Genomic DNA, 12,492 nt, shown 5'->3' with positions numbered 1-12,492 from the left:
TGGCCTCTGTTTTTCAGTCCATAATCACGATCGCTAAACAACCACCCTGGTGTGCTTTTTATTCTTCAAGTAATTTCATTTCTTCCAGGAGAAGAATGTTAAAAATGCCTTTAATTCTAGTTATCAAAGTAAAGGAAATGAGCCACAATAATACACAGATCAAGTTTAAACAGACCCGCTGCTAACACAGTGTCATAAGTATCATAATCCAATGTCCTGGGGGGAAAAAATGAACATACAATTGTCTATGTTTCTGCAACCACCACGCGTTCTGCTTAACCCCGGGCAGAACTAAAATCTGACAAGGCAAACTTAAGTTACTTTAATTCTTGTTAAATACGACTGTACAGATTGCACATTTTACACGAAAGCAGCTCAATATCACAGTTCGAGAAATGATAATGCCGCCCGAAAACTTTCATTTTTCTAGCCCCACAAAGCCCCAGGGCTCATGCCCTCAGGGTCAGAACAAAACCAGCTGCAGAGTTTTGTAAACAGTATGAGGTCATTGCTAGGATCCTGTCAACACACACACACACACACACACACACACACACACACACACAACTGGAACAGCGGTCCCCTCTTCCAGTGACTTAGTGACTTGCAACAGCCACGCTCAGTACCACAGCAGGTGTCCTTCACATTGCGTTCACAGCAGAGCAGTCATGGCTGTCTGGTTGAGCGGCGTCAGGCAATCCCTGGGGGCTGAGTAAGCATCATTCATATTGGGATTCATCTGTGGCTTCTGAGAGGCTGGGTCTCTGCTCTCTGCAGCCAAGAAGCTGCTGGCTTTGGGCTTGTCGTAGGCCCTGTCCGCGGGCTTGGGGCTCTGTGGCATCTGATAGTCTCCGCTCTTGGTGGCAGGGGAGAAGCCGCCGGAAGAAAGGGAATGTTTGTGTGCGGGCCTGGGTCCCGGCACGTGGTAGGCACTCTGCGCGGAGAAGGTGTGGGCCCGCAGCAAGTGGCGCTCCACAATGGGCGTCGCGTACTCGGGCTCCGACTGGGTCAGGGGCAGTGCATACTGGTGATGGCCGGCTCGGAGGGGGCAGTCGTAGTGGCCCCCAGCCTCCGCACTCGCCCCGGCCTCCTCCATGTCCGTGTCCATGGGCCGGAAGGTGGAACCCTTCCTCGTGACTGTCCCAGTGCCAATCATGAGAGGCTGCTGGTAATCTGAAACCAAACAAAACAAGGCGCATTTGTGCATTGTGGACAAGGACAGGCATCTCACTGGGGGGCTCTGCCTTCCCCTGCACTCGGCTCTGCACTGAGTTCCTAATGCGCCCAGGCTCCCTGGGAACCCGAGATGCGAGTCATAGGCACCACACGCGGGACGTGACCACCAGCCTGCCTGCCCAGGAAGCCTCAGAGGCCGAGGAACTTGGGAAAAGAATAGACTATGAACCTTAGGGGAGGGGGATGCTTCCTGGAGGCTCTTGAGATGTCAGATTTTGGAGATGGAGGTAAAACTGAGGAAAGAGAAGGGAACAGCCATGAAAATAAGAGTTTGATGTGGCTGAGGAATGCAGCCGAGGAGTTTAAGTGGAAATGAAAAACACAGCAGGTGAGAGCACCAGAAGTCCCTGAGGACCATGGAGGAGCTCACCTTTGGTGAGCCTAAACTGTGCCAGATAGGGTTTTTGGTGCTAGAGATTGAACTCAGGAGTATTCTACCTCTGAGTTGCATCCCTAACCCATTTTATTTTTTGTTTTAAAAGGGGGTCTCACTGCTGGATATGGTGGTGCACACCTGCAATCCCAGCATTTGGGAGGCTGAGACAGGAGAATCTATGTTCGCGGACAGCCTAAGCTACTACTTAGGCCCTTTGCAACTCAGACCCTGTTTCAAAATAAAGAATAAAAAATGAGGCTGGGGGTGTAGCTTGGAGGAAGAATGCCCCTGGGTTCCATCCCCAGTACTACACACACAAAAAAGGGGGTCTCACGCTGCTGAGTCTGTCCTCAGACCTTCGATCCTCCTGTCTCAACTTCCCAATTACTGGGATTACAGGTGTGCACTGCTGCACCCAGTTTGTCAGACACTATTCTAAGATAGCAAGATATTGATTAATTACAACTTTTTAAAAAAATCCTTTAAGGATTAAAAAAAATAATAAGTACAGTAAGGACTATTACTCCATTTTACAAGTGGGGAGCCAAAGCAGAGTGAGACTAAGTTTTCTCAGGTCACATGGTTGGGCCTGCCTTCAAATCCACATGCCAAGTGTGTGCTGTTAATGCTCTGCTGATCATGGGAGGTGCTGGGCACCTCACTAGGAAGTTTGGTTGAAGTCTATAAAAACCTACACACTGGCACAGTCAGAGGCAACTCCAGGCAGAGTGAAGAAGAAAAGATCAAAATTTGATAAATATAATTAGCAAAAAGAGAGATGACACACAGAGGGCTTCTCTGGGAGATCGAGGCCATTCTAAAGCAGGCGAGTTCATTCATCTCCTTTTCCTCAAGTGTAGGGACTTCATTTAATTCGTCTTTCTAGTCCCTCTTTCTCAGTGTCTTAATTAAACTTTGGCAACAAAGGTAAAGAGTTTCCATACAAGTGGTATTGCAGGGCCATCACCAGTAATGCCATTAGTGCTCTGGAGATGTAAGAGACTCAGCTGATTGGGGCTCTTAAGAACTGCCTTGGAAGCCGGGCATGGTGGCACATGCCTATAATCCCAGTACTTCAGAGGCTGAGACATGAGGATCACATAGGCTTAAAGCCAGCCTCAGCTACTTAGTGAGGCTCTCAGTAACTTGGTGAGAACCTGTTTTCAAATAAAATATAAAATAGATCTGAGAGTGTAGCCTGGAGGTAGAAAGCCCCTGATCCATCCCCAGTACCATACAAAAATTAATTAATTAATTAATTAAAATGAAAAATAAATTTAAAAGGCTGGAGGTGTAGTGCAGTAGGTAGAATGCCTCTAGATTCAATCTCTAGCACCACAAAAAGAAAAAAAAAAATCTTGGTGTCAGTTTTTAACTGCAGGGTGAAGAAAAAAACATTTTTAAGCTGCACATGGTGGTATAGGCCTGAATTCCAGTACTTAGGAGACTGAGACAGAAGGATCTCAGATTCATGGCCAGCCTCAGCAGCAACTTAGACTCAGTCTCCAAATTTAAAAAAAAAAAGGACTTGGGGTGTATCTCAGGGATAGAATGTCCCTGGGCTCAATCCCCAGTCCCACAAAAACACAAAAAGTAGCCCCTGCTGTCTAACAGCACTGGCCTGGAGGTATGACACTTACCTGCCATGTCACTTGTGATGAGGTCTAACTTCTGTGTCATCTCCTTCTCGTTGTCATAGCTGATGGTAAACTCGGCCGACTGATGTCTGGCAAAGGGGTATTTAATCTGCTTCCAACAGGCTGCAAGAGAAAGAATGTGGACAGTCTGATGACTTGTATGCTCTAGGGAGTGTTCCTCAGCCTGTCGGGCTGTCTCTCGATACCTGATGGCGACGCACACAGACACAGCTCTTCAGGTGTGTGAGGCCAATAAAATAGAGCTGATGCTAGACCAAGTATGGTTTCCACTGGTCTTTTAAAATGTACTTGTGAAGAGCCGGGCGTGGTGGCACACGCTTGTAATCCCAGCATTCAGGAGGCCGAGACTGGAAGATCGCAGTTTGTGGACAGCCTCAGCTACTTAGTGAGGCCCTCTGCAACTTAGTGAGACCCTGTTTCAAAATAAAGAATAAAAAATAGGGCAGGGGGTGTAGCTCAGAGGTAGAATACCCCTGGGTTCCATCCCCAGACCTACAAAAAAAAAAAAAAAATGTACTTGTATACCCAGTATGTCCTGGATGCTCTAGGTGGACCATCTAGGCATTCGTGACCCAGAAGGGACAACAGCACTGGCATTTAGACTCAGCATCCTCAGGCCTCCACTGTATTTTCTATGAAAATGAGGAAAAGACCAGACAGGGATTGTGTGTAGCCTTCAGCAAATCCTTAGGACACAGGCTGCTTAAGCAATGAGTTAGCTGTGCTCTAGAGAGGTCTGGAAATGCTGAGTGCTGGACCACATTCAGTTCATGGACGGGCTACTGCCACCGCTTCTTGATGACAAAGTGGTGGCCTAAACTTCGGGCGGCAAGCGGGGGGTAAGAATGGGGATACTCATGGGGATGATGTGGAATATAAGTAAAGTGGCCCTGAAATTTTTGAGTTAAAATATAGAAGCTGGATGTGGTGGTACATGCCTGTAATTCCAATACTTAGAAGGCTGAGACAGGTGACAGTAAGTTCATGGCCAGTCTCAGCAACCTAGAGAGGCTCTCCACAACTTAATAAGACCCTGTTTCAAAATAAGTGCATGCCTGTAATCTCTTACTCAAGAGGCTGAGGCAGGAGGATGGCAAGTTTGAGCCCAGTCTGGGCAATTTAGCAAGACCCTATCTCAAAAATAAAATATATAAAGAGACTATGCATAATAGGTTACTTCTTTTAGATTTGTTAACTTAAAAGGGATAGTTTACTTTTAATTTATTTATTAGTACTGGGGATTGAACCCAGAGGCATTCTACCTCTGAGCTACACCACAGCTCTTTTTAATTTTTTTTTTTCTTTTTGTACTTGACATTGAACCCATTCAACCTTCAAGCTACACTCCTAGCCCGATTTTATTTCTTATTTGTTTGGTGGTACTAGGGGTGGAACCCAGAGGCTTTCTACCTCCAAGCTATACTCCCAGACCTTTTTTTTTTTTTTGGAAACGGTCTCGCTAAAGTTGCTGAAAGCCTCACTAAGTAGCTGAGGCTGGCTTCGAACCTGTGTGATCCTCCTGTCTCAGCCTCCCAAGCACGGGGATTACAAGTGTGCGCCACGACGCCCGGCCTTTATTTCTAATTTGGAAACAGAGTCTCACTAGATTGCTAAGAGCTTTGCTAAGTTGCTGAAGCTGGCTTTGAACCTGCAATCCTCCTGTCTCAGCCTCCCAAGTCTAGAATTACAAGCATGCACCACCACACCCGGCTAAGCCCTTTTTACTTTTTTTTTTTTTGGTGGTACTGGGGTTCCTGGAAGCCCTTCTTCCTCCGGGCTACACTCCCAGTCCTATTTTATATTTTTGAAACAGGGTCTCTTACGCCAGCACGGCTGGCTTCGAACCTGCGCGATCCTCCTGTCTCCACCTCCCAAGCGCGGGGATTACAAGCGTGCGCCACCACGCCCGGCTGCCCTTTTTACTTTTGAAACTGAGTCTCAGTGAGTTGTTGAACCTACAGTTCTCCTGTCTCAGTCTCCCAAGTATGAGAATTACATGTGTGAGCTACCATGCCTGGTATAATAAGGATTATACCATGCATAATCTTTATTTTACTTAGAATGTAATGCTGATCATTTTATTTCAGTATATTATTATAATTATTCTATTTTGTTATTAATCCTTACTGTTCTTAACTTGTAAGTTAAATTTTATTACAGATATGCATGTATAGAGAAAGATGGTATATATAGGATTCAGTATGATCTAGTTTCAGGCATCCACTGGGGTCTTGAAATATATCCCACAGAGATGAAAGGGCACTTCTAAGGTAACCATGAGCCACAGGGCTACTTGCTTTCAACAAGCAGATCCTAACTTTTCCTCAAAGATAGAACACAACTGTAGATGAGATTTTTAACCAACCTGTTTTCTGAGCTTCAGCAGATATATATGGGTTTCCTTTCTTCTTCTTCCTGTGAAGACAAAAAGGCCTGCTGAATATGTATAAGCCATTCATCTGCCTCTGTCTCCTTGTAGAACATGAGGATCTTAATTGCACTTACCTTCTAGGCCTGTTGTCAAGGTTAAATGAGAGAGCAACTGCCACATGCTTGCAAAGTCATACGAAAATACAGAATTGTAAGTTTACCTCAATTATAAGTCCTACTATTTTCACTAGAAGATTGTGTACTAAGTTTATTGTGTATATCAGAAATAATTACCTCAGTATTCTATTTCTCATTAGCTCATGCAGTCAGTGAAATCCTGAAGTAATTATTCATAACCACATGCTCTTACTTCATCTGTTTTCTGTACTTAAGCCCCAAATTGCAGGTGTCTTTAAAAGCAGGTAGCACAAACACACTGAGCTACAATGCGCTATCACCCATGAATATATCCGAAGCTTAAAATCAGAGGTTTTGTTTCCTTTACTTGCATTGGAAGACAATTCTTCATTCTATTTGCAAAAATACACACAAAAGTTCTGAAGCTGTTTAAACTGTGAAGAGAAAAGTATGGAATGATTTCCATTTTTTTAAATCCGATTCTTAACATTTGTTTTAATAAATATGGAGTTTGGGTTCTGGAAGAGACTCAGCACCCATCCAGGTAAACATCTCTATCCTGTACATGAGAACCCTGAGAGTTGGGCAGACTGATGGAGCTGCCTGGCGACGTGGGTTGGGCGTGAGGGCAGGACACAGGCCTCCTGGTCCCCATTCCAATAATCTTTCTATTCTATGGGTGGGACAAAGAAGGACACTTCGAAAGGAACGTGTCCCTTTCCAGATACTTCCTCCAATGGTGCTCACCTGTTAAGCCTTCATCAGAGATTTCTAAATGGCAATAACTGGAAACCTGGATAATTTCCACTATTACCCAACTGTTTTAAGAGGCAAATTACCATTTTTTTTATCTTGCAAGAAGTCATGCTGCTCTTTTACACATGAATATCTGGGAGAGTAAATATTTGGGCTTTATGATTGTTTACATAATTAGAGAAAAAAAAACTTAAAAGTGTAAAGGGACATACTTTCTACAGGCAGCAAAGGCCCCCATTCCAGCCAGCAGAAGGACGAGGAGGAGCACCAGCGGAATGGCCACAGTTGTGATGTTCATTCCTGAGAAGAGGAAAGTCACCACGTTATAGCACAATGACCAGTAAGCCAAGTTCATGTCTTAAAACCGAACGCGGATTTGAGAAATCCTCAACAATCTAACAGACGGGGGAAATGAATACATGCTAGGTATCTACTGATATTAGAAAGCAGAAAGAGAAGATTCAAAGGCCTGGCTAAAATTCTGGGGAAAAAGAATGCATCTCCTCCTCGCCTCCAAAGGCAATTTCCAATGTTTCTAAAGGATTCACATTTACTCCGAGTATGTTGCTTGGTGCATATTGGACTCCAAAAATCAGACTGGAAGGAGACACTTTGAAGCAGGCTTACCGAGCCAGAAATTACTCAGACCAGACAGGCGAAGGCTCTAAGCCCAGCTGGAGCCCCTAGTTTGGCTCCAGCATCCAGTTTCCCCAGATGGTGGGCGGGATTGGACAGGAACTATAACTGAGGACCGGGGGCCCTGGGATTCTCATTACCAGAGCTTTGGAGCTGTGGACTGAGAGGAAATGTAGCCTGATGACCTTGCGCAGCACTTCCACTTGGCTGCACCAAACACCATGTGTTCCTACAACCCTCCCTCCTTTTAAAAAGGGAGCCCCCTTTAATAGCCACTGACACAGAACTGGAGCTCGTGGAAACTACGCGAGCTAAAGCAGGAATACTCACTTTACACCTTTCCTCCCATGATCCCTGGGAAGAAAATAAGGATGACCAGGAGTGGAAAGAGAAGGAAAGGGGACTTAGACGGGAACAAAATTTATGTAAATAATAGCAGTGTCATTTATGAGTGTGAAAGTTTGGAGCCAGGCATGGTGGTAAATGGCTATAATCCCAGTACTTAGAAGCCGAGACAGGAGGACTGCAGGTTCGAGGACAACCTCGCTGGTAGCAAGATTCTTAGCAACCTAGCGATACCTTGTTTAAAAGGGGGGGGGGGTCTGGGAATGTAACAAGAAGGTAGAAAGTCCCTGGGTTCAATCTCTAGCAACACACACACACACACACACACACACACACACACACACAGAGTGAAGGTTTGAGTAAAATCTAACAACTGAAACATCCAACAGTAGAAAAAAGTTAACAAAATAATAATACATTCACATGAAAAAACACCCTAAAGATATTGGTGATTATATTTTTCAACATTAGAAATTGCTCATAGTACAATGTTAATTGAAAAATATATGCTACAGAACAGCTTAGATATGCTAACATTTTGACTTAAAGTTACAAATATAATTGACCAGTTATAGTGGGGTATGGTGATCATCTCTGAATGCTGATTTATGGCTGACTTTTATTTTCTTATTTTCTTATATTTATTTTATTTTATTTTTTTGCGGGTCTGGGGATGGAACCCAGGGGCATTTGACCTCCAAGCTACATCCCCTGCCCCATTTTTTATTCTTTATTTTGAAACAGGGTCTCACTGAGTTGCGGAGGGCCTCACTAAGTAGCTGAGGCTGTCCGTGAACCGCGATCCTACGGTCTCAGCCTCCTAAATGCTGGAATTACAAGCATGCGCCACCACGCCCGGCTTATATTTATATTTTTAATCTTTTCCAATTTTCTAAAGTTAATATACAAATTATTTTATATTCTGAAAACACAAATGCACTTCTAATGTCTATTACTTCTTCTTCCACAAAACCCAAACTGCATTTCCGGACATTCTTCTAAAGACAGTGGAATGAATACATAAATATAATATATATATATATATATTTTTTTTTTCAGTCTTTATCCACTTCTCTTATACAAATGATTATACAGATTATTCTATACCTTATTTATTTGTTTGTTTGTTTGTTTATTTGGTACTGGGTGAAACCCAGGGGCTTTCTACCTCCGGTCTATGCTCTCAGACCTATTTTATACTTTATTTAGAAACAGGGTCTCACTAAGTTGCCAAGAGCCTCACTAAGTAGCTGAGGCTGGCTTCGAACCTGTGCAATCCTCCTGTCTCAGCCTTCCAAGCACGAGGATTACAAGCGTGCACAACCACGCCCGGCTACCTTACTTATTTAAGTTGCCAATATATCTCACAGAACTTTTTATAATACTAACACATTCTTTTTTATGGCTGCAGGGTATTCCATTGACTAAATGTGCTATTATTTTATTTTTTCATAAAATATTTCCCTACTGTTTGAAGGACAAAAAAGTTTATTTTTAATCTTTTTCTACTCACAGTATTAAATTGAATAATTATAGACAGGCATCATTTTATGCATATGCAAAACCTGTGGAGCATCTCCTCCAGCATTCATATGACAAAAATATCATTTTTCTGAAGCTCCTATAATGGAGGGTGGAGCACCAGTTATACTCCTCATGAAACGGGAAACAGTAACTGTCCTACCTGTGGGTATTTCTTCTGAGGGGACGGGCTTTGTAATTGTTTTGTCTTTACTCTCAGTTGAAACGTCAGTGTTTGGACTTGTTTTGTGCCACACCAATGAGTCATTCCCTGAGAGAGTAGAGATGTTGGAAAAACCACATTAGTAACAATGATGTGTTAAGGAAGATGACCAGCCAAGCTAAGCCACTCACTGGCTCTCCCCGAGCCCCGCCACGATAGCTTTTCTCGCCCAATCTCATAAACTGACTGTTTTCAAACCTGGTCAGTGTCATAAGACCTGAACTATACCATGTCCCGGGCTATGTGGAAGCAGCAAATAGAGACTATATTTTTCTCCCTGGGCAAAGATATATTCATATGGTCTTGGAATGCTTTACTTTATGCTGAGGAAGAATATTTACATAGAATATATTTCATTAGTCTTATCAAATGAACTTACTCAAGATAACCACAGATCAAGCCCAGTGTGGTGGTACATGCCTGTAATTCTACTATACTTGGGAGGCTGAGACAAGAGGACCGCAGGTTCAAGGCCAGCCTCAGGAACTTAGCGAGACCTTGTTTCCAAAAAAAAAAAAAAAAAAAGAATTGGTGGTGTAGCTTAGAGTTTGAATGTGCCTGAGTTCAATCTACAGTATAATAATAGTAATAATAACAATAATAGTAATAATAATCATGGACCAATTTTTTATATTTAAAAGCTTTTCTTAAAATCAAATATAAAGGGATTTATCTTAAAAATAAATGTAATTTTATTCTTCATTTTTAGCAGAGGTTTGAGAGATGTTAGATTATAAAGGAAAACATTTTCTGCTTAATGCTGATGAGGCCTATTTTTTTTTTTTTTGTCACAGAATATTTAGTGCTATATAACCTAGGGGGGGAATTTTCTGTGGGGTATAAAGGCATGAAAGATTTTATTTTATTTTATTTAGTCATATACTAGGGATGGAATCCAGAGGCATTTTGCCTCCAAGCTATACCCCAAGACCTATTTTATTTTTTAGTTTGAAACAGGATCTCCCTAAGGTACTGATGGTCTCTTTAAATTATTGACGCTGGCCTCAAATCTGTGATCCTCCTGTCTCCGCCTCCCAAGTACTGGTATTATAGGCATGCACTACCACACCTGGCCTCATTGAAGAATTTTAAACAATGAAATGCTTAAGAAAACCTTAATTCTTACCATTGGAGGTAAACAGAAATCGCTTTTCTGACAGGGAGCCACTGAAACAATAAAGATAAACAGAGAGGAGTGAGTTGCTTTGCTAGATCTTAGTGACCGACACGGGGCTCCCAGGCTCCAGCATGCACTGCCTTGGTGGTCATTGCCATAGCCATGAAGGTTACTATTATAATCTTTATTATCAGTACTTTATGGATCAGGAAATTCAGGCCCCTGGAATGTAGACAACTTTCATGAATTCATCCAGATGACGAGAGCCAGGACTCTGAGACAATGAACCCAAATCCTGCGCTGTTTCCTTCACGCCGCATTTATCAGGAAGCAATGTGCAGATACAGAGTCGCAACTAAGCCCTAAAATCCAATGTGATTAATTCATGGTGATGGAGGCGGAAAGGATGAAATGTCCCCTCACGTCGGCGGGCACCTTAAAGCCTCCCACTCATTGTCACAATCAAGGACCATTGAGAGAAACAAAGACACCGGGTCCCTTTTAGAACAACGAGCAGGTCCCGTCCAGCTGCCTTCCCTAGACTGACTGCTCTACTGTTTCCGCAAAGGGTGTTGCTCTGGGACAGCCTTGCCTGGACACTCTCCCCACAGCCACATTCCCACCTACTCTAGCAACCAGCACCAAGCCATGAGCCAGTTCCTGCTTCTGCACGCAAAGTACACGGTGGGAGTGCACTCGGCATCCCACGGATCTGGCCCCAGCAAGGCCCTCTGTGCTGCAAGGTGGTCCTACTGCCCACCTGGCAGCGATCCTCTGGCCTCCTGAGCCTGGCAGCTCTCCAGCTTGTACTACTGGAGCAGGAGAGTCTGTCCAACCTGCCTCCTTCTGCATTGCCTCCTTCAGTGGAGACGAGATCCTAAGATCTAAGACCATCTCTTATCTTTGACAACAACAAAAATCCCTCACTAAGTCAGGGATGTGAAAAAGGTGGAGAATAAATAGAAATTTTGGAATTCTCAGTATTACTCTTAGTAAGTACATAGTACTTACTAGACTCGATACTGGAGTAAAGAGAAAAAGGTAGTCACTATGGTTGTGTTATTTTGTGTGTACGTGTATATGGTACTGGGGATGGAACCCAGGGGCATTCTACTTCCAAGGTCCACCCCAACCCTATTTTTTATTTTTTATTTTGAAACAGGGTTTCACTGAGTTGCAAAGAACCTCACTTAGTAGCTGAGGCTGTCTGCAAACCACGATCCTCCTGTCTCAGCCTCCCGAATGTGGGGATTACAAACATGCACCACCACACCTAGCTGGTTCTGTTATTTTATAAACCAAGAATATTGCTTACAATTCTTTTTAGTTCTGAATCATATACTATACAGGAAAGAGGAGTGGGGCTGGGAGGGAGGGAGGGAGGGAGGGAGGGAGGGAGGGAGAGAGAGAGAGAGAGAGAGAGAGAGAGAGAGAGAGAGAGAGAGAGAGAGATTGATTTTTCTAAATCATGAAATCCACAAAGACTCTAAAACAGTCTGTTCAAGAATGTAAGGACCTTCCCATCAAAGGCTCTCTTTACACGTATCAGGTAACAAAACTCCCTGGAATGGATTTTCTCCTTCACATCACCACACTCTTTGTCTACTCCTAGGCAGACTCCACAAACTCTGGTATTCCATATAATGGTTCCATTATAATCTCTGCACTGTCTATAATGCAGGTACCAATAATTTCTCACATGAGAAAACTTAAACCCACCCAAGTTCAGAGCAGCAAAGCTGGGACCAGTACTCAGTCCTCACAGCATTTTTACTAATACACTTAAGAATCATTTTGAGCCTGTCTTCTATCAGACTTTTCCATATTCTTTACCATTCCTGTGCTTTGCTCCACCTGAAATGCAACCCGAATCATTTGCTACGACCGTGAAGCCTACACTGGCTCCCTCTGCCATGCCATGGTATTTATTTTTAATTATTTTTTTGACCAAAGAGAATATATGAAAAAAGAGAGGGATGGCTTTGGAGTTAGTGCTGAGAGATTCCCAGGCAGGGCTCTGCTTTTAATAGCTAAATGGCTTTCCTCTATTATCCGCTGAAATAGTTTTCCTTTTTGCTCTATTCAACTAGCTAAATGTGACCATTTAGAGAATGCT

At 43.4% G+C, this 12,492-nt stretch overlaps 1 protein-coding gene across 1 annotated transcript in view; it reads right to left on the bottom strand.

Moving 5' to 3' along the window:
- Positions 1 to 652: 652 nt before the first annotated feature.
- The window catches only part of DCBLD1 (discoidin, CUB and LCCL domain containing 1), a gene marked incomplete at both ends in the record, with an annotated part of 67,494 nt that continues 55,654 nt past the window's right edge, over positions 653 to 12,492 (bottom strand). Inside the window, 5 exons of the mRNA XM_080700625.1 lie at positions 653 to 1,173; positions 3,253 to 3,372; positions 5,636 to 5,685; positions 6,747 to 6,834; positions 10,386 to 10,426. Coding sequence (XP_080556751.1) covers positions 653 to 1,173; positions 3,253 to 3,372; positions 5,636 to 5,685; positions 6,747 to 6,834; positions 10,386 to 10,426 — 820 coding nt within the window. The remainder of the gene's footprint in view (positions 1,174 to 3,252; positions 3,373 to 5,635; positions 5,686 to 6,746; positions 6,835 to 10,385; positions 10,427 to 12,492) is intronic.

Source organism: Muscardinus avellanarius (assembly GCF_963383645.1).
Source record: "Muscardinus avellanarius genome assembly, chromosome: 8".
In the NCBI taxonomy this organism is placed as follows: Eukaryota; Metazoa; Chordata; class Mammalia; order Rodentia; family Gliridae; genus Muscardinus; species Muscardinus avellanarius.
This window is presented reverse-complemented; position numbering and strand designations above follow the sequence as displayed.